Source organism: Agelaius phoeniceus, chromosome Z (genome assembly GCF_051311805.1).
Source record: "Agelaius phoeniceus isolate bAgePho1 chromosome Z, bAgePho1.hap1, whole genome shotgun sequence".
Classification (NCBI taxonomy): domain Eukaryota; kingdom Metazoa; phylum Chordata; class Aves; order Passeriformes; family Icteridae; genus Agelaius; species Agelaius phoeniceus.
The window spans coordinates 15,812,492-15,834,369 of NC_135303.1; the positions used below are offsets into that span (position 1 = coordinate 15,812,492).

Genomic DNA, 21,878 nt, shown 5'->3' on the forward strand with positions numbered 1-21,878 from the left:
CAGAATCCAGATAAATCAGTAGTTGGCAACATCCTTGAATGTGTTTTAAGTAAAGCCTTTCATTAGTTAAATGAGAAATGTCAATTCATGCACCATTGCAACAAACTTTTTCCTCTGAATACTGTAAAATGCTATGTGGAAAGTATTCTTTTTCCACTGCCTGCTTTGCTCCTCTTTTTGGATCCAAGAATCACAAATAAGTAGAGTTTCTAACAGCATGTTGAAGCTCTGGAGAACCCCTGTGGCAGGGCTGAGGACAGGTGTGTCTGGGCAGGTGGGCAGTGCCAAACCAGAGCAATGCAGTGCTGCTGGGGGAGTTGTACCTTATTTTCCCTGTAAAGACCAGAGACACTTGAACAGTTGTCTCAGTAAGATTTTTTTCTTTAATAGAAGATACACTCAGGATTGTACATGTAGCCCAGAGAGTATGTGCTGTTTCCCTGTTTTCATTTTAATTTTCTTGTATTAGACCTCAGTGCTTTGCCTCTCTCATTGTTTGAGCAGGGAACTGAGTCCAGGAGACTTGTTTTTACATGTAAAGAAGAATGAAGAGCTTGCTCTGTGCCTCTCAAACTTTTCACTCAGTCGCTGGAAGCCCATATGGATAAGATGCAGCAATTGCATCCCTTCATATCAATGGGTAATAGTGAAAGGTAAATGATACTGATAACAGCTAAAACGAGTCATCGTAACTCCTACTACATTATCAACTCCTGACAGCAAATGCTTGTGAGCAAAACTGTGTAAAAATGAGGGAGAAAGCAGATATGCCACGCTGTGTCCTTTGGCAATCAAATTGCTGTATGTTAGAATATGGATATAGGTCACTTCATGTATAGGAGTCCTTGTGGTGCCATTGTGGTGCCTTGGTAATATGACCTCATTGAAAATACTGCATTACAGCTAAAACTGAACATTTTAATGAGGGTGTACTGGATCACAGAGGCTGTAGCGAGTTCTGCTGGCTACTTCATCAAACAGGCAATAGACAAAAATGCCTTTATGCTCTGGTCCTGTACTTACATGCCTGAGTTAAACATGTCCATAAGTGTTTGTGTGATGAGAGCTTACATCAACAAGTTTTCCTCTGCAGTGCTTGACCTGTGTTTTTTATTGTAGAGAGAAGTAAAAAGGAGCTCAGTTTCCTAATGGATTTGGAAAACAGATGACTTTCTCAGGATCTTCATGAGTTGTGAGGTGGTCCTGATACTTGAAATACTGAGGCAGGGCTGATCTTTTGTAACATGGTGCTCCAAGATAAAACTATGTCCCTATGTTTTTGCCTGCTGGTTCTTTTGATTTCCTGAGCTTCTCAGGGCTCATACTGGTTCATAGTCTAGATCCCATCTATTCCATCCTCTCTTCCTCTGCTCCCCTAGCTGATTTTGTCTCTTCTGAATTTCAGAATCTCCTCCCAGGCTTTCACCTCAAGTAGCAGGCTCTGGTACTGCTTCTTTATCAAGTGGTTAGCTGTTCACAATAGCTGGCTAGGAGACAAATTTGTGAGTTAATTTCTCTGTGCCCTAAACACTGGCATCAACTCAACATCACTGCGTATTATGTATTTTTCCCATGGACCAATCAGCTAACGTGCAGCAGCACAAAATGGATCTTCAAAAAGAGAAGACATGAAATAGTTCACTTGGACAGCTTATAAGCAACATATAACCCAGAGTAGTATTGATAAAACTGCTCAGATTTGGGATTGTGATTGTATGAACACTTAAAATTATCAATAAAGATTTTGAAGCAGTTTTGAGTTAACTGAACCCTCCCTCCCACTTGATTAACCAGTGATTTACACATATATAATGACTTTAACTGACTTAGAGGGTAATTTATATCACAATGTGCATGATACATACTAAAGGGAGGGGAAAAGGAACCATCTGATCTCTAGAAAATTGTCTGCTATCAGAGGGGCTCAAGAACTGTTTGAAAAATGTGTTTAGAAAGCTATGAGTAAATTTCCTAAATTTTCTGTGCTTTCTGGGTGGCATTCTCCCTGGGTACATATTGCCCAGGGAAAAAAGTTAGGAAGTCGAATTTTTTAACTGGCTAGTCTTTTTAAGTCTTTCTAGGTCTTTCAAAAGGCTTTATTTTTATGAACCTCTATAGTGGGTTTTGTCCTGATCTTCCCAGTGTTCATGGAATATTGTTTTTTTGCAGCTAGAGGATGGATATGGAGATCCCAGCACCCCAAGGTCCAAGTTCAAACATGAAAATGAGAGTGTCATTACTTGGGAGTAACAGGGTTATATTTAGGACAGGTGTTTAGAAGCAGACTTACCTACATATCCAGTAGGTTTTGTAAGCATGATTTCCTTGTGCCCCTCTCTTATGCTACACAAACAAGTTATTGACCATAAGAAAAACACCTCTGCATATTCTTAAATTTATACATGTGAACTTCTTCAATAGGACGACTCATGCATACAGATTTACATAAAAGACAGGCACTTGTGGGATCGGGGCTTAACTTGTAGGATCCCTCTCCCACCTGAGAGGGAAAAATCCTGGAGGTATTTGCATCAAAGAAAGTGGGTTGTTGTGTGCTCCAGAAACTATAGAAAGCAACTGCAAAAGCAGTTGGAGGATCTCTCGGGTTCCCCCTTTTCTTTGTTGGCTGGGTTTTGGTTTCCATTTTCTAAACCGATTTTTAAAAATGGATCTATTTATTTGTTTTTAATACTGTTGCTTTGCAAATTAAATATACCTGTAGCAAGCTCAGTATTTAACAGCCCGATGGAGAATAGACTTCCGATCTCGGGCACTTTCAAAAATTCAACCTCTGCTGGACCCTTCACTCGTGGGGTCTCCTGAAGCGCTTCTTTGTCAAGCGCAGAGACGAAACCCGCTCCCGATCTGACGCCCGCCGGAGCGGAGCCGGCGCAGCCCGCAGGGGTCAGTGCTGCCACGGAGACCGGGGCCGCGGCCGCCGGGACGGGCAGCCGTGCCCAGCGGCGACGGGGACAACTGAGGGGCGCGGGCCGGGGCAGGGGTCATCGCCCCCGCCCCACGGCAGAGGGCAGGGAGCGCCCGGCCCCAGACCAGGCACGCCGGTGGGTCCCATGCCATGATGCGGCGCGGTGCCGGGGCCGGGCAGGTGCCGCCCGCCGCTCTCCGCCCCAAAGGCGCCTCGGGGGAGTCCTGCCCGGCGGCCGGCAGGAGGCGGCCGGCGCTGCCGGACCGCCGGGTCTCTCTTCTCTCCATCCCTCCGCCTCCGACGGGGAGGAGGCGAGCGCTGCCGGAGCCCCCCCGCACGGCCGCGGGCAGCCGGGGAGCAGCGCAGCGCCGGCCGGGCACCGCCACCGCCCCGCTCCGCCCGCAGGCTCCGCGGCCGGAGGGAACGCGCTGGTCGGGCGGGGACCACCCCCACGCCCCGGCAGCGGCGGCCGAGAGCGCTTTCCCGGCCCCGCTCCTGCGCACAAAGGGGAGGCGCGGAATCGTGCGCGGACGGGGCGGAGGACGAGGCGGGTGGGCGGCTCGGTACCTCCCCGGGGCGGCAGCGGCGGGGGAGCCGCCGTGACAGCCGGGCGCGGGCGAGGGCTGTGCCCTGGGATCCTTCCTAAAAAAGCCGCCGGTCTTTTCCCCCCCTTTCCCGGAGAGAGAGGCCGGCAGCCCCGTCCAGGCTGTTGGGCGGGATGGCGGCGGGCCGCCCCGTGGGGCTGGGCGCTGTGCCCTAGCAGCCGCTGGGCTCCATCCGCGCAGCCGGGGCGCGGAGCCGGGTGCGGCCCAGACCCGGCTGCGCCTCAGCCCCTCTCCGCCGCCGCCCGAGGCTCTTTTCGCCTCCCCGCCCCGTCTTCGGCCATCGCAGCAGGCATGGGCTGTTTCTGCGCGGTCCCGGAGGAATTTTACTGCGAAGTTTTGCTCCTGGACGAGTCCAAGCTGACCCTGACCACACAGCAGCAGGGCATCAAGGTAAGGACGCCGGCAGGGCTGCGGAGTCGCGATGCGGGAGAGCTCGCGGGGCTGCCCGGCGGCGGCTGCCTCCCGGCTGCGCTGCGATAGCCGGGAAGGGAGCGGCGGCGGAAAAAAAGGGGTTTCAGGAGAAATAACGTCGTAACTTTGCTTACGGTCGCGCAAAGGACAGATGGATCAGGGTGACGCTCGCCGGTGGGGCAGACGGTGCTCTGGAAGGCTTCATCTTGAGATAGTGACTTAAAGCGAGCAGGTGCCGAATACCCCGTGGCACTCGGGACGCTCGGCGCAGAGGTATTGTTCTGTACCTGCCAGAGCAAGAAAAGAGAAGGCGGCTGTGTGCACGGTGTGTTGCGCACCCGTGTTGAGTCACTCCCCGCTCCCTCTGCCTTGGGCCGTGCCCGCCTGGGACGCGCTCTCCCGGGAAAGGCCGGGGGTAGCGGAGCGGGGCGGGAGCGCAGCAGCGCCTGAGCGCAGGGGCGAAGGTCCAGCCGCCTCCCTAGCCCGGTGTCCTGTCGCCCGGCCGCTGGGAACAGCTCCTGCGCCGCTGCAGCACGCTCGGCGTGATGAACTCTTCAAAGTAGTCATCTGCCAAGCGCTAATGAGCCCTGACAGAGCTTGTGAAAACTGAGATTTTTCTAAAGGCCCTTAACTTGGTCCTGTTTGGTTAAGACTGATGACAACTGATAGCATGTCGCAGACTTGAAGTCCTTGTTCGAAGAGCCACGGACATGAATTTATTAGCAACATCAGAACGTGGTTTCAGTGTTGGATTGTCGGATCAGAAAAAAAAAACCGAACAAAAAACCAAACCAAACCAACCAACCGAACAACCAAACAAAACACATTTGAGAAAGAGAAAATACATTCAAAGAAAGAAATTCATTCTTCTAAAATTTATTGTTGGAAAGGGCTGTCTGATTTTACCTAAGACATCCAAAGAATAAAATTCTGTATGCCTTTGTGCTTTAGCTTGAATGATTGAAGCTTGGTGAAGCAACCGTGGAAAGGAGAACCTGAAGGACGGTAGTGGGGAGTGGGAGTTTATATTTAACAATATGTTTTCAACCCTAATCAGTGGAATTATTAGGTCTACGTGTATTCAGCATTATCAAGCTTTGCTGAATCAACTGCCTGCAGATAGGCCCATAAATCCATGCTTAGCACAGAGGAATAAGCAAATCATGCTGGAATGACACCGGAATTCAGTACCTGTGCAGGGTCTTTGAAGTCTAAGTTTAGACACTTCTGAAAAGCCTTACCTTTCCATGTGCAGATGTGGGTGTGTATATCATGCATACTTTTGTGCAGTAAACGTGCAGTCACAGAAGTATGTTAGAAGTATAATCTGCAAAGATGGTTAGTCTAATGAAGCTAAACCCTGAAAGTGAAGGGTTTGTGCAGTGTCTAATAAAAATTATTGTCCCATAGGAAAGAAAGAGTCTGAAGACGTAACTTCTTTCCAAGAATGCATGACTTGCAGTGTTGGGAACCGTCTAGTTTAAGATGAGGGTGTGTTTTCCTGCCATTCTTAGTGTGATCTGAATGTGGTATATTGCTAAATATTTCATCCCTTCTACCTGCTCCTTCTCTGTCTGAAACTCAACCATAGAGCAGTCATGGAATCAGTTGGAAGAGTGTGTGGATCTGACAAGAAAAATAATAGTTCATTAACAATTTGGCATAGGCACTCACACTGCGCAGTGGGAAACCTTAGGGAAGTGAGAATGTCCCTTTTTGTAGCAGCCTGTTTTCTGTGTTTTCTTTTTCTTTCCTTTGTTTTAAGATATAGTTTGTACATGGTGAAGCCACAGCCCAGTGCTGTAGCTCCATTAGCCTTTGAAAACCCAAGGTGAAGAACTGCAGAGCTCTCTCCCAGGCATTGTTTTAAACCATGGAGCCCTCCCTTGCCTCTGTACCCGTATGAGTGTTTGTGCAGCTATGCATGAAGAGCAGCTACTGCCCAGCTGAAGGGTGGCCACTGGTTTGCCTTTTGCTGGGTGAGCCTTCAGCTGGACCTTTGTGCCCTGCTCCACTTCACAGCTGGAGGATGGCAGAAATGGCTTTTTCAACACAGTCCTGGCATCTGTCATTTTCGGCTGCTGTTGTTATTATTCTACAGCTTTCCGGGGATGTTATATTATCAATTCTTAGTGAAACAGAACATAAAATTTGTCATATTCTGTCACGCTTTGTCATTTGGCACTTTACCCTTGAAATACAAATGTTTTATTTTAAATCTTTTAAAATGATTTACACTCATGTAAATGCAGAGACTTTTATTTTTAATTTTTTTTAATTGGCATTTCAGCTTTGGCACATATCTATGGTTTGTAAAGGTTCATATAGGTTTCATTTTAAACTAATATTTTTTTAAAAAAACCATTTCCTTAGAACTACAGATTCTGGATGGGATCTTCCTTTTGTCATCTTCACTTTTAATTTGGTTCAGAGATACATGGGACACAAGCTTTTGGTCCTCTTTCACATATCTTGAATTGTTACAGGAGCAACTTTGTTCTCTTATTTTCCCCCAAGCAGATGCATGTCTGTTAGAAACAAAAACCACAGCTCAACAGCTTTTGGCAATCTATGTACTTGCTTGATATTAGTAGATATAAAACTACTTGTTTTGAAGGGTGGAAGGCAGTGCCCTGTAGGAGTCTGAGGCAAATTTGTTTCTTCAGGGAATTGGATATGAAGTAGATACATGTGTCCAGAGAGTTTTGAGGATGCGTTGCTTACTTTGTATAGTGGTTATTTCTGACTTGTTATGCTTGGCAGCAACTCTACTTATCAAAACATGACATTTTTTAATTACAGTATTATTGACACATTCTTCATTCTACAGTGGGCTTCAAATTGCACTTCACATTGAAACAATGAGCAGAGGTGACGAGACCGAGACTTTGAGTGCAATTTAGGGATACTTTTCTCTGTGGACTTCAAAGAGCTTGTTAGGGAAAGGAAAAGATTAGTTTTCTTCTGGCTCCCAAGTGGGGAAGCTGAAATGGAAAGAGGTCAAGTGGCTTTTTCAAGGTTGTATGACAAGGAAACAACTTCCTTTTGCTACTGGGGTGATAGCTACTGACCATTCTGCCATGGGCCATGCTGTCTGGAGGGGGTTGTGAGGAACTCTTCCTCAAACCAATTATTGCTTCTTTGCTTCTCAGGTTTTTTTTTTGTTTGTTTTTGTTTTTGGTTTTTTTTTTTTTGGTTGTTGTTTTTTTTTTTCCTTTTTTTGGTTTTGTTTTTGTTTTTGGTTTTTTTTGGTTGTTTTTTGTTTTTTTTTTGTTTTTGTTTTGTTTTGTTTTGTTTTTTTTACTGTTACTAGTGCTGCATTGCTGTTCTCCCTTTCTATCTTTGTGCTTTAAGGTTAGAGCACTGCTCTATGAAAACGTAAGCTGGGTGTTCAGCACTGAGGCTTACAGGAGACTGATAAGAGTTAGGTAATCAGGAAAAGCCATCAGGTGTCTCATAATCTTAATTTTTATGTTTCCTTATAGTACATTAACAGAGATATTCTGGAGTGTACATGCATTGAGATAAAAAAGTGATGGCACTTGTTAGTCCCAGAGATTTTGGGATGGAAGAGGCTATTCACCACAATCTCATGCTGCTTTCTAGTCAAGGTGCATGGCCTCATATAGGGACAGCTTTTCCTCTTAAAAGGATGTTCAAGTTTCCAGTTAGGAAATGGGTTTTTGCTAAAGATATGGTAAGAATGAGCTACCAGCTGACAATAATCCCTTTTCCAGGACTGCTACTTTGTCTTCTCTTCACACAGACTAAACAATAACTTAGGCATTTTTATGGTACAGCACCAGTTGTAGCTCATCTGTTGATGTTGCAAGACATGTCAGTGGTCTTTTGACATGATACCTGACTGAGGGGTTGTGGGCATTACATATTTTGGCTCTGTTGAGAGCTGGGCTAATTGTCCTTGTAAACAGTGGTGTGCCTTATTGCACGAATTTGTTTCTGGAGATTAAGGAAAATCTCTGTGGGCCCTTAAAAATAATGCCTTGAAACCTTTTGGTTGTCAGCTGTTTCATAAAGAGTGCTCATCTTGAAAAGTGTGTGTTACAGGAACCTAAGAGCCCTTTTTTCCCCCACCCTGAAAATAGTATTTAAGGGAGATATTTGTTTTGTTTTTTTTCTCCTGAAGAAGCTAAAAATTATATGAAGCATCTGTGTCTCACGTTTACATCTCTTTAGTTGGAACAAAGATCTCAAAAAAAAATATTAGCTTCTTCTGCAGTGAAGAAGCTCTCTAATTAGTCTTAAGCCATATGGTCATTGCACTTTTGAAGTGCTCCTTGAAATTCTTCTCTGAGCACAGTTTTTATGTTCTGTTTAGACTGACATGTGTGATGGGCCATCAGCAGTATTTCATTAGAAGAGAAGTGATGAACAGGAAAGATACACAAGGTCTTCCTGGGAGAAGTATATGTTCTGTAATATTATTTTATTAGGTGGTACCATTTATCACTGGTGGCCAGTGATAGTCTGGCCATCATACCATTTACTTGATGATTTACTGAGAATTTAGCAAAAGGATGGCTAAAAAAACCCCCAAACCCTCACCTCAAAAAAACCAAACCAAAACAACAACAACAACAAAACAAACCAAAACCCCAAAAAAACAACAAAGCAAAAAAGCAAACCTGAAATAGAGAGTGACTGATATTAGGAACTGTGTTAAATAACTGGACATGTAAAAAGCATGAGTGGGTTCATCAGAATATTATACATATTGTGAAGATACTTATGGAATAATTGACAAAAGGATTCAGTATGATCTACAGAAGTAGGTAAGCACACCATTTCTTAGAAAGTTTTCTGTGGATTATTCTTGTATTTTTCCTTTTTTGGTGTGTGTGTTTGTTTGTTTGTTTGTTTTTCATTTTTGTTCAGTTTGGTTTTTTGTTTGTTTGCTTTTTTCCTTTGTTTTTGTTTTGTTTGACTTTTTTTTTTTAGTCCCCAGTGAAGCTAAACAGTTCCAGACTTCATGTCTTTAAAATACACTGTATACAGAAAATATACAATTTTACACTTTTACAAGAGCACTTTTACATCAAGCTATATTAGCTGTAGGTACACCAAGGAGTCAACCTGGGAATGACAGGGATCTGTTTTTTTTTCCCAGTGAAAATACTTAATGGATGCATTTGATAGCAGGAAATAGAATCCTATGAATAGAAAGAACTTATATTGGGTTAAAAAAATATTTTAATTGAGAGTTAGCGTTAAAATCAAATTGGTAGTAATTTGCTGTGAATGTGGAATGTATTCTTCATGCAAGTGATTTCTGCTGGTTTATTCTTCTAAATTTTTCTAGGAAAGGAAACCATCTTTTTTGTGAGAAATTTCTAAAATTTTCTGGTTACACTACTTCAGAAATCTGAAAAATCTTTTCAAAGACAGATTGCAGTTGTTTTCTACCTATGGTATTTTCATCACCTACAGGAATTACTAAACTGAAATATCAGAGTTCATATTTAATCATATTTTCCTCTGCCCTCTTTGGTATTGATTAATAAAGAAATAATTAATTGATAAATATTTCAAGGCAGATTCTTCTTGATATTCTGCATATTGATTTGAAAAGAATAGTTAATAAAAAGTGAGTTGATTAAAAGGACACAATCTCAGTCTCGTTTCAACCTTGTAATATATTTTCTTTATAAAGCAACAGTTCTGCTATGTGTACATATTTCGCATAGCAGCAGGAAAACTACACAGACAATATCATCAAGTTCCAAGTGTGAATAATTTTCTTCTTTAATGCTGTTGACACCCCGCATCTAAGTATTGTCTGTAGCAAAAGCAAAAAAAAAAAGTTAAAAAAAAGTACATTACTGATAATCCCTTCCATATCAGAAAGGTGCTGGTGCTTCTTAAAGTTCCTTTATGGGTGTAAAATGGTCATCTGATTGCACACTGAAGACCAGATGGTATATATGAAATTTTGAACTGTTTCAGTCCTCTACAAATGGGCTGAAACAGTGCATGATTCTAGTTTACAGAGAATGAAAGGAACAAAATGGCTCATGAACACTGCTATTAAATGCTCTGCAAAAATTTGTGTCACAAATTTGAAATAGATTACTAACTTCTTACAATACCTTTACAGATGAGGCCAGCAATCTTGAATACCCCACAGAATAACCATAAAATAAATGAACAATGAGACACTTTGTTTTCCCTAGGTTCACTTAACTAAATTAATGAAACCAGCATGACTACAAGAAGTAAATCCATTAACTTCTAAATGGAGTTATGTCTTGGTCAACCTCAGCTTTGAGCAATCATATTGTCAGAGGTGTCTGTTCTTCTGTTTTCACTGAGCAGTAATTTCATAATAGGAGCAGGGTACACGTAAACTATGAGGCTGCTTTTTTTGGTACAATTTTGGGTTTATGTAACTTGGATCAAGCATTTCTTATATTAAAATATTTTAGTATAGTTAAATACCATCTCTTGATATGTTTTTCATTTTAGTTCCTGAGAATTCTGAACTAAAATTCAGCTGCAGAATTGCAATCCGTTCCCTCAAAAAAGAAAACTGCTAAAAATTATCACATTGTATGAGGAGAAATCTTGAAGAGACTGAATTGAAAAGGTGTTTCAGAAAGAGAATGTTTCTAGAAGCTTAAGTTTTATGTCACTTCATGCTGTAAAAATATCTGTTTTCAAGATGATATTGAACACATATAAGGAAAAGAGAAATTATGTATTGGTCATATTGCATCATTATTAATACCTGCATTTTTGCTAGAAAGATGAGAGAGGACTTGCCAGTCTTTTAAATATTTTTAAAATTTATTTTTCTAAAGGGGGTTTAATTTTTTAATGATAGATCAGCTATATTACCTTAACTTCTTTCACAACTGATATATTTGGAAGTGAATAATCACATTTCAGTATCTAGGTTTAATTTTGCAAACTGCATTTTTAAATGCACATTTTAGATGCTGCTTTCTGATGAGATCTTTTGCTTGCTGCATACTGATTTAATCACAGAGTTTAAAATGAAGGTTGTCATTTCAGTATTGATCGAACTTTTGTTCCCACTTCTTCCGTTGCATCCTGAGTTGTGGATGGCTGAACACTGCAGGCGCTAAGGTCAAAAGGACATGCTCGAGATCAACCCGTGCTATTATTCAGAAGTGGAAAACCAATAGAAACATTGCAAAATGAGAGCTCTGCTCCTTTGGTTTTGCTGCAGCATGAAGAGGGGAACCTGCCTGTTTTGCCAAGTGGGAAACATGCTTTATCTGCTCTCCTTGGCTTGTGACCACAAACATTGATTTCTTTGAAGGGAAGTGACCTGGTAATTCTAGCAGTACCTTTCCAGAGGCAGGAAAAAGACACCTCAGAACTTCCTTTGAATTGATATCCAAATTGTCTTTATTGAAAGTAACAACCAACATTTAATATACCCACATAGGCATTTTTGATCATTCTAGATGGAAATCCCTATTGGGCTGAATGTACCATTAACCTATAGTACTAGGGTAGTTATGTTAAAGTTTGGTTGTTAGATGTCTCAGAGGCCTGTAAAGATTCCTTTTTGAGAAGCCTTTCTCTCCTCTTGCCCCTCATGATTTCTTTTTAATTCTGTCTTGTTTGACAGTGGCAAGCTCTCACTCCTACCAGGAGCTTTCATTTGACAGTGGCAAACTCTCACTCCTACCAGGAGCTTGGTAAGAGCAAGCATAAGACTTTATATTCAGTGAAATCCAACTGTTTCTGCTTACATTTAAGATAAATAATAAAGTCATTACAGTAATGGGTAGTTACTAATGTAAAGGAAAAGTGGATCTAATTTGTATGGCGAGGTGTTTATTTGTTTGTCAATATTTACATTTTAAACTCTGCAGATTACAACTGGTTGTCCATAAAGCAGAGAAGAACGCAATCTATCTTCCAGTAGTTCTTGAAGTTTTGGGTAAAATCTCTCTGTGGCTGAGTGAGCCAGTTTGATAATAAATCACTCAGCACTTCAATAGTTTTCCTGTGTTCTCAGGAAAGTAAGAACTGAGTGCACTGAAGAATAAATTCTCTTGTTTGTGTGAGAGACAGAATGCCTTTTAGGAATGGAAAGGAAGGACCTTCAGTATCTCAATTCCATTAAAAGAATTTGGAAGGCAGAAAATGGCAGTTTCCCTATATAATTAGTGGAAAAATTTGGCATGACTACTAATGTAGGCAAGCACATGATTTAACACTTTGTAGAACTAAGGGCACTTGATTGTCTTGTAGAATTGATCCAGAATACAGTTCATCCAAACAAAACCCACTGGATCTGGTTTTTGTTTTCCACATACTATATATTTCACTGAAAGGTCTCATTTATATCTGAGAAGATGTTATTTGTAGTGTTTTGGAAAATATTTTCTATCTGTAATAATACTCATTTGTGTGTTATATAGAATATCTGGTTTATTTTATTTTTAATTTTTAAAATACATTCTATATGAGAAAAAAAAATTACAGTTCTTGTTTTGGTTCCACAGTTTTATTCAGATCACAGTGTAAAAGAATTGTGACAAACTTTTTCCTATTTGGTGGATGAATGGTAGCTGGAAGGAGTGTAATCTTTTCCCCCTTTAGAATACCAGAACAAGTATTCTCTTTATAAGAGACTACATTGAGTACCATAAGGGAAAGTAAATTTTCTTTTTGTGCTGTTTGTGAGTACCACAGAAAACTGGTGGAGCTAACAGTTCAGAATTATAAAAATGAGGAGGAATGCATAGGAGACTAATGAGGAGTGAGTTCAACGCTGACTCAGGACTTGAAGCAAATGATTCAACAGCCCTTGTGAGAAGAGGTAATCCTACAGTGCTGGTGTGATAGGTAACATGGAAGAAGATTCTCCACATCTCGCTCAGGGGTGCCTCAAACTGCCTGCAAAACTCCCTGTTTTGAAATGAGTTTTGCATTGTTTGGCCAGCACCAGATACAGAAGAATGCTGCAATGGGCCTTGCCTCTGCCCTTGTTCTGTGCGGGTGGAGTTTGCTGTGGTGTAGAAGGTGGCTGTAATTTATAAAGTGGTGAAATCTTGTCATGGCCATCGAAAGCAGTGCAAGTCACGTGTCAGAACCAAGTGGGACTGGAAGGCCATGACTGCCAGCATTTCTTCAATGCTTGTTCCCATGGAGGAATGCTCAGATCCTCGTTCCCTGTGGTTCCTGTGGCCGTGGGAAGTGAGAAGTAGTGCAGAGGAGCTTGTTGCAGCCTAACACTTCCACGCTGTGTCACACAGAGCACAGACCTCCTACACAGGGGTCCTTTCAAGTGTGCTTCAGGCTGATGGCACTCTTTTGTCTGTGTGGTTGTTATGTTTATTTAATATGCCAGAACGAAAGAAAGCTGAGTGTCATACTCATAATTCTGGTTGTCATACCATGACAGTTAAGGGCTGGGTGATATGTATTGGGGTGCCTTGGAGGGGACAAGACAGCAGATAATCCTGAAACCTGTGCCTGGATCTCCATTCAGAGCAAATTAGGACACCTCAGGAGGGACCACAGGAGAGAGGTGGCTTAAGTTCAGTAGACGAGATCAGGAGAAAAAGTTCTTGGGGAAATGAAGGAGAGTTGCAAATGGACAGAATAGTCCTGCAACAAACAAACTTTTTTGTATTGCCATTCGCTTTCTGAAAGAAGGGGAGAAAGCCGCAAGACTTTGTAGAGGAACCTTTTGATGAGGTGTGTGAATGTCCTGACCTGACCTGCCCTCAGCTTTTTAGGTTTAATTTCCATTGGCTACTTTGGGTAGGGGAGGAGGAACTGGAGAGAGGAGGAAAAGGGGAGGGAGGAGGAAAAACATTTAAAATGTTTTTTTAATAACATTTTCAGGATGGAATAAAGCCCTTATGTTGAAAAGATCAAATATTTTCCCCCTGCTTTGAAGTGATGTCAGATTCTTCAGCTGTATTCTTCACTTTATTATTTTTTACTTTCTAAAAGTCCCATCTTTTCTTTTTGTGTACAGCACATGAGTTGGCTGAACACTTCAGTTCTCTTTTCAGTGTGTGCGTCCTTCTTCTGGAACACAGCAAGCTCTAAAGCTGTGGGAAACAAAAGTTTCTGGTATCCTTCAAAGGGTATCTACCACATTTATTCTTATCCTTTTGTTCTTAACAAATGCATTTCTGTAGGCAAATTATAATGCCTTTAAAATCACCTCTGACTGAACCATCTTTCTCCAAAAAGGGGAGTGTTCTGGAGCTCTCTCAGTGCTCCAGGTTGGGATGGATGAGATTTACTAAGAAAATATTCTTGGCCTTGAGATTCCTTTATCTGTGTCTTTAGTGTCTCAAAGCAGTTCCTGCAAAAGCCAATTTTCTTTCTTGGACCACCATTTAGTATTAATGCTTCTTTTTCTTTTCCTGTGAAAGCAATAGAGAGTTACCACTGTCTTTCCTGGATTGGAGAATACTTGAAATTTTGTACCCGGTTTTAATTTCAGTGTTGATGACATGGGTTTTGAAGTGCTTTGGCACCAATTTCAGCAGGAGCCAAATTGAACCCAATTTTTCTGTGAGCAGGTTCAATTAATAAATGAAAATTTACTTGAAAGAAAGAGTGTAATTTCTTGGATGAATGTGACAGATGTTAATAATCTAAAATAAACATGAAAAATTTCTACCTTTTTAACAGAAGTCAAATCTATTTCTTAATCATCCTTGGCCTTTCACCAGTATTCAGCTCTTGTATCCGTTTAGAGCATGAAAGCCATGTTTGTTGTTTCCATGTCTGTATCTTTATTCTTTTGTTTCTTTTTTCCTACTTTCCTGGAAAAAATCTTCTACAGAACTAGGTTTCATGAACTGTCTCCTGAAATCTTTATTTAAAGGAAAACTGCAATGCTGACCATGTTTGTTTATGATGTCTGCTGCTTTGGGAACAGGTGAACAGAAGTCAGAACAAATGATCAGAAAAAATACTAGGTTTAGTTTTGGTATTATGTGTGTGTTTGTCTCCGACAGAAATTGGAGGGGCCTTGGCTAAATGAAGTTGTTTGGGGAGAGGAATCTATAAAATGTCCAAAACAAGATAGTTCTAAGTAGTGTTGTTGTTTTAAATCTTTCTTTGTAGTGTTTGTAGTTTTGTGAAAGCTGAAATTTTTTCCTGTGGCATGGAAAAGCTCCAGATGTAGGCAGAAGTCCTGCAGGAGAGCTTGACTCCAACTTGATGTATTTTGTTGAGAGGAAGGTTTGATTGGGAGGGAGTTAAACCACTTCCACTGAGTTGGCTGAAAATGGATCAAACCCAGTTTTTTGTTTTATGTACATTTTCTTTTTCCTGAGGCTTAGTCTGTATCTCAGATCACGACACTTTCAATTATCTTGAATTAATTAATTAATTAGTTTATTTATGCTAATTTTTTGTTTTGTTCATGAGTTTTAGAAAGATCAGGGTAGAAGATTTGCAGTAGATTTGCAGTAGGGCAGCACACAGAAATATTTCTACTGCTGTGTGTGACATACACAGAGAGTGTGCTTATAGAACCCTCCCTTCGAGAATATTTACTTGGAACTTCTCATAGACAAATAGTGCCCCCAAAGAAACTCAAAAATTGAAAGGGTGATTTTTTCTTTAGTATTAGTCAATCCTGCTGTGTGTCTTACCTTGAAGAGAATTCAAACCAGACAGATTTTTATGTGCCTGCTGTACTAAGGTATAAGCATTCACTTGAAAAGTTACAAAAGTACAAGTCAGTGTTCATTACAGCATTCACTTCTCTGAAAGTTACATAAATGTGTGCACTGCCCATCTCCATGCCCAGCTTGAGGTGATTATACCCTGTTTGTATCTAATCCACCAGTGGATTCACGCAATTCTATTGAAAGTGGCAGAGTTTCTTTGCCTACAGTGGATTAAAGGCTCTTCATCTTAATATGCATTTTTTCCTACCTAATCTAACCACATAGAGCAGATGGACTTGGTATTATTATCTATAAGATGAAGAGCATCTAACACGATGCTGCTTATTATCTTGTTTTTCAAGCTTGCTGTGATTCATATTCCTTTTCTTGCATACAGAAGGAATATGGGATAAGAAAAATCACTTGAACTGAAGAAATTGCAGTGTAATTGAATTTTGAACATTGATTTCTGAGTGTACAGAAAATGAAGTGAAATAATGTACTTGAGCAGCAAATTACAGGAGGTAGGACAGTGTACAGTGCCTTTAAGAAGCAGGTGTTTGCTGGGGAGTTCACTGTGCATACAAATGTACTCACATTTTGAAGTTGGTTAGGAGCAGTTACAGGGAAGAGGAAACCTGACTGGCCTAATACAGGCTTTTTCTATTCAGTGCAGGCTTGAAAAAAAGGTAGAAATATAATAATGTAGGGAAAAGCTGGGTTTTGTTTGCTCTTTAAGGTCTGAAGCAGGGAGAACCAGAAGTATGATTTAAAGGAAATTGCAGTAGTGGTTGTTGTAAGTACACAGAGAGGAAGCCTTGCATAATTTTCAGTCTGGAAGGAGGAACTGAACATTTAATTAAACAATGCCTTTGACTCAATTAGTTGATACTCCAGTCTTCTTAGTACATATAGTTTTAGGTTATTCTTCAACTGTACAGCTGTTTCCTACTGCATAACATGTGGGAGGGAGGTAGCCTGTGGTTTCAGAAGCAGAGGGAAAGGAAGAAGGTTTCTAGGCCCTAAAATTTTAAGCATCTCTAACTCAAAGCTGCAAAGGTAGCACATCTAACAAAAGCCTAACTGGTAATTTCACAGTGAGTATTGACCTTATCAAAGTCTACCCAAAATCTATTGAACCCCTTTGATCATCCCATCACTCCTGCCAGACTGCTGAGCCCCGAAACCTCAAGAGTTTCTCTGCATGCAGAAATAGTATTTGACTAACTGGATCTGCTTTCATAGGGAAAATAAAATACAGTCCACCTGTAGTCTGTTTGAGTATGCATTGTGATAGTGCTCATGTAACATAAGTTACTCCCTTGTGGGCAGAGAAATATGTTGGACAAGGTTAAAACACCTTGAAACATATTTATATATATAATTACACTAAAAATTAGCAGAAACAGTGTTTGGGTGAAATAACAGACTTATTGAACCACATCATAACAGATGATTGTTGTGATTTTTTTTTTCCTTGATCTACCTCATTTAGATAGGAGGCTGGATCTGCTTAAAAGAACACATTATTTTAAACAGAGATTTGTTCTGGATTTTGGCTCTTGTTTCAGGGGGGAATTATATCCTCTAATGACACTTGTTTAAGCCAAAATAAGTCAAGTCAGTTGTTGGAGTTTAGTCATCTCACACATGTTCTGCTACAAAAGGAGGAAAGAATACTCTCCTGTGTTAACTTGAATTTCGTTTAAGCAATAGTTTATCAATGCAAATAAAGTGCAGATCAAACAGAAGAAAATTATGCATAATAAAATGAAGAAATTGGAAGGATCTGACCTTGGTGAGGAAGAGCCTGCCAGGTTCAGTGGGAATTATCATGTGTCACACAATCATAGTCAGGATTGCAATTGTACGCAGAGGACACAGGCATTGGAACTTATTTTCAGAACTATTTAGGTGCTTGCATAAGAGTCTTTCAAAAGTCTTTTTTAAAGATTGTACTGGGCACTCAGGCAACTCTGAAAACCTCTCAGGACTGAATTAATGGTTACGGAGTAAATATCAGGAGAACAGTGTCACTTAAATCAAGGTACCTGCTGTATGAGAGCTTGACCCAGAAGCTGAGACTGGGGAGCAGCATCTCAGCTGTGTGAGCTGGCATTTTCTTACTCAATGCTAGAAACAGAAGACAGAGAATTTTATGCTGTTGAGGCTGTGGACTTAACAGATTTAAGGAACAGCTGCTGCTGAGACAAAGAAATGTTTGCCGCATTTGTTCACACAGAAGAACTCCTTCAAAAGGAAGGTTTGGCTGTCATAGGGTTGTTTAGGTGTGACATTGAGCTGAAAGTTCTGTGATTCAGGTCAGTGTGTTACCCTGAAATTCAGTTCTCTAGAGGGATTAGAGTATCTAAGTATTTTACTTGTGTGTAGTATTTGCAGTCTCTGCTGATTCTTACAAGTTTCTATGGAAAGGTTTGGACATGTGATCAAACTGGTAAGTGTTCAGTCTGGTAGCTGTCCATATGCATGAATAGCAAATATTTAGTAATTCAGTTTATTTTAGATTGCACTAAGAGGATTTAGTTGCATTACCTTTTATTTGCTGTTGGCTAAGAGCCTTCACTCATGCTGGTTGTGGTGGTTCAGCTTTCATATCTTGAAGGCCTCTGATTTCTCTGGGAGGTTCAAATCTGCAACACTTCAGTCTGATTCTTACAGTACATTTCACTTTGGTGTTTTTGTCAATGCAAAGTCTTGAATTTCTTTCTTGCTTTCATTTGAAATAAACTTTCTGTTGTCATGGTTGCTGAGAGCAGCTCAAAAGCATGAGCCCTGCTGACTCCTAAAACCAGTAAGCCTGCATATTTCAGTGAGGAAGCTTGGAATTAAAGCAAGTGCTATGATTTCTTTTCTTTCCCCTTGAAGATAAAGTCATAATTTCTCAATGGCCATGATTGCCTCTGTTGAAGAGCAGGGACAGGAGGGAATCAGATGAGGAGGATATATAGTCAATGTACAGTGAATTACATTACATGAGGGCATGGTCACAATTATGTGGCTCATTCTTTACAGGTTCTTTTAGTGTGATCTGTTTTTGAAAACCCCAACTAAAGGAGCCTCCCAGGAGCTCAGCTGCAGTCCTTTGTTACTCTTGTACTAGACAGCTTTCCCTGACATCTCATCAGGGTCACGTTTGTTTTCAGTTAATCTACTTTCATGTTTTTCTGACTTCCGTGAGTCTGTGCACAGAGTACATTTGATCCTTAACCTTTTTCCACATGCTTTTTTATAGAACATTAGGAGACTTGATGCTAGGATATGCTGGCAGCTTTGACTTTGAGCAGAGACAGACACCCAGGCAATTGTCTGACAGCCAGGGTGGAGGAGGTTACCTGAGTATAGAGCATTAAATTATGTGCCGACCTCTTCCACCACCATCTCTCCTACTCATGTACCTAAGGAAAATATCTGGATTTGGGTTTGTTTTACAAACACTCACGCTCAGTGTTTCTGAGTACCCCCAGGAACCTTAATCTTTGTTCCTGTAGTATGTCCTCACAGTTTTGCAGTTTTCTCTTGCCTTTCTTGAATAGTTCTTCTTGATCTTTTGTTTCCTTGCTGGGAGCATTGGTCTGCTGGCCAAAGACTTGACATGGCATGTGAATGAGCAGAGTGCAGTTCTTTTTCTACCAGCACTTGGGACAATCTGGGCTTCATATCTCTGTACTTAAAAAAGTGGGAATGGGGAAATGTTTCTTTTGTTTGTTTGGCTGGTTCACTATTTTGGCCTTATGTTTTGGGAGTCAGGGATTAGTAATTGTATCTTTTACAATCCATGCCACAGGGAATTACAGTATTTTAGCATCCCTTTTTGTGTCTCATCTCTAAATCATGGTGACAGTAATAAAGCAGGAGGGGCAAGTGGCATGAGGGGAAATAAGCACTGCAGTATGAAACATATATTTTAATTACAATTGATCTTATCAGATATAGATCCTTCTTCCACATACAATTCTCATACAGTTCTTTGTTAGAAGATCCAAGAGGACCCTGAAGACCGGAAATGTGTTGAAGCAAACATCTGGCTTTTTTTTTTTTAACTAAAAGAGAAAGAGTTGACTTAAAACAAACTCACAAAACAGAAGCAGAACAAAAAATATGCAAACCTCACCCACCAGCTCTGCCAACTTCCTGGCCCTTCTCCCCTTAAAAAGCTATGGACAGATTTTTCTCTCCAGAATTAATTTTGAAATTTAAGTTTGCTGGCTTATGCATCCAATATTTATCATTTCCACTACACTGTTGCATCCAGTGTTCCTTCCCATTTTAAAATGCTTATGCTTTACTTTCCAGAGGTAAACCCCACAATTTTAGAAAGATTTTAGAAAGTTCATGGTTTTTAGAAAACTCATGGTTTTTAGAAGATTCCTCTGCTAACAGGCATCTAGCAACAGGACAAGAGGACATAGCCTGAAGCTGTCCCAGAGCTGGACATCAGGAAGAATTTCTTCATGGAACATTGTTCAAGCATTGGAGTGGGCTGCCCAGGGATGTAGTGGAGTCCCCATCCCTGGAGGTGTTCAAGAAATGACTGGACAGGGCAGTATGGGGTATGATCTAGATTGGTCAGAGTTTGGACTTGATAATCTTGGAGATCTTTTGCACCCTAAAAGATACTGTGATTTCAGGAAGTTCCTTCAAGTGAAGTCATCACTATTTGCATTCTGGTCTCAGGCTCTGAAGAAGCCATTTGTAATGACTTCCTATTAGATCAGTTCTGACCTTTCATGTTTGCTCCGAGGTCTTTGTGCTCATGCTGTCATTCTGACAGTGAAGCATTAGACTGAAACTGGAAATGACATTAACCACCTTTCTCACCAACTGCTATGCAGGCAGCAAAACCACAGAAACAGAAGAGGAATATTGAATCAATATTTTCCACTGTTGCTGGGTTCAGTTTTACTGAAGGCCTGTAGAACTTTACTGTAGCAGTTGATGTTTGTTTCCAGTTTGGCACTTGGCTTGCTGAGATTCAGGAGTCAGGAACAGCCTGTTTTGAGTTACACACCTGATGCACTTTCTGGGCTGGGGGAGTGGGATAGCAGCACTGGTATTGCACTTGAATTTTTAACTCTGGCACCTTTTTTTAAGATCCAGGAATCTCAAGTGCTGTAGAAATAGGAATGACACAGCAGAGGTGATGTCCCTCCCCATTCGCACTTCTTCCAGCCTAGAATTGTTGGTATTTTTAAGTCTGGCTGTGGAGACAGGTGGGATAGAGATAGGCTAAGCAGACCTTTGTAAAACTCTTATTGCTCAACAAAATTAAGAGGAAACATGTCTTTGATTAAGAGACTGCTTCTTGAAGTTTATCCTGATTCCAGCTGCGTGTTTCTCCTCTCCTGACTTGTCCCAGCCCTCTGTAAGGTAGTCTGAGGTCTACTTTAATTTACTCTAGTTGGCAGTGGTCCCTGTGGAGCTGTGTGCCACGTGGCCATGGCTAGAACAGGGCTGATCCAGCCACTCCCTTTGCCCACCCTGCCAAGGTGCTGTGGGCCGGAGGGTGTGGGAGCTGGATCTCTTGGATCAAAGCCCACCAGCTTCCCTCCAAGTGAGGAACCCCTAGTGGGGAACTTGCTGAGACTTTCCTTTTGAGGCTGTGTGGTGTGCAGAGTAGGAATGAACCTGCTGTCTTCCTTCAAATACTCCCTCATGCCCACAGTGAGGAGTTTGAATGCCCCAATGCCATGCCCTGTAATTTGAAAGACAGGCACAAGGACTTGTAGCTGAAGTCAGTGGGTTTTATCAAGGACCTTCTCTAAAGGCCCTCTCAGAACAACTCTGCAGTTTGTTAGTCAGAGATGCGAATGTCTCTGCATCTTTTGCAAAAATGTTACTTGGATGAGCAAAATAGGAATATTTCAAAGAAAATTTAGTTGCCTTAATTAATTTACAAAAGATAAGTTTATTTTTCATCTTGCTGGAAAGAGTTTTATCATCCTGTTTCACTTAACAGAGTGTATATGAATAGTAAATGCAATAAATAATTACAGAATACAGTGTAACATGATCAACTGAGGTCACAATTCATTCAACCTGTTAATATTTTCTTTTCCCATTCATCTGCATCAGAAATACATTAATAATTGCTTTTAAATCTACACTTCTTGCCTCACTCCCTTAATATATGCCATGTTTGGGGGGTTGTTATTAAAAATGTTTGTGCTGATGTATAGGAATTGATTCCTTGTCCACAGTAGAGCTGCTGTTTCTTTAAATAAAAAGAAAAAGGCACATCCATGGATTATATGCTATCACCAGTACATTTTCAGT

At 41.1% G+C, this 21,878-nt stretch overlaps 1 protein-coding gene across 3 annotated transcripts in view; it reads left to right on the forward strand.

Moving 5' to 3' along the window:
* Positions 1 to 3,269: 3,269 nt before the first annotated feature.
* EPB41L4A (erythrocyte membrane protein band 4.1 like 4A) overlaps positions 3,270 to 21,878 on the forward strand; it is a 118,938-nt gene continuing 100,329 nt past the window's right edge. For 2 of the 3 annotated variants that reach the window (XM_054653294.2, XM_077171314.1), the window contains exon 1: positions 3,272 to 3,921. In XM_054653294.2, coding sequence (XP_054509269.2) covers positions 3,823 to 3,921 — 99 coding nt within the window. In that variant the 5' untranslated portion in view covers positions 3,272 to 3,822. Of the gene's footprint in view, positions 3,922 to 21,878 lie in introns of all 3 variants that reach the window. The other variant, XM_077171313.1, reaches the window with a different exon arrangement.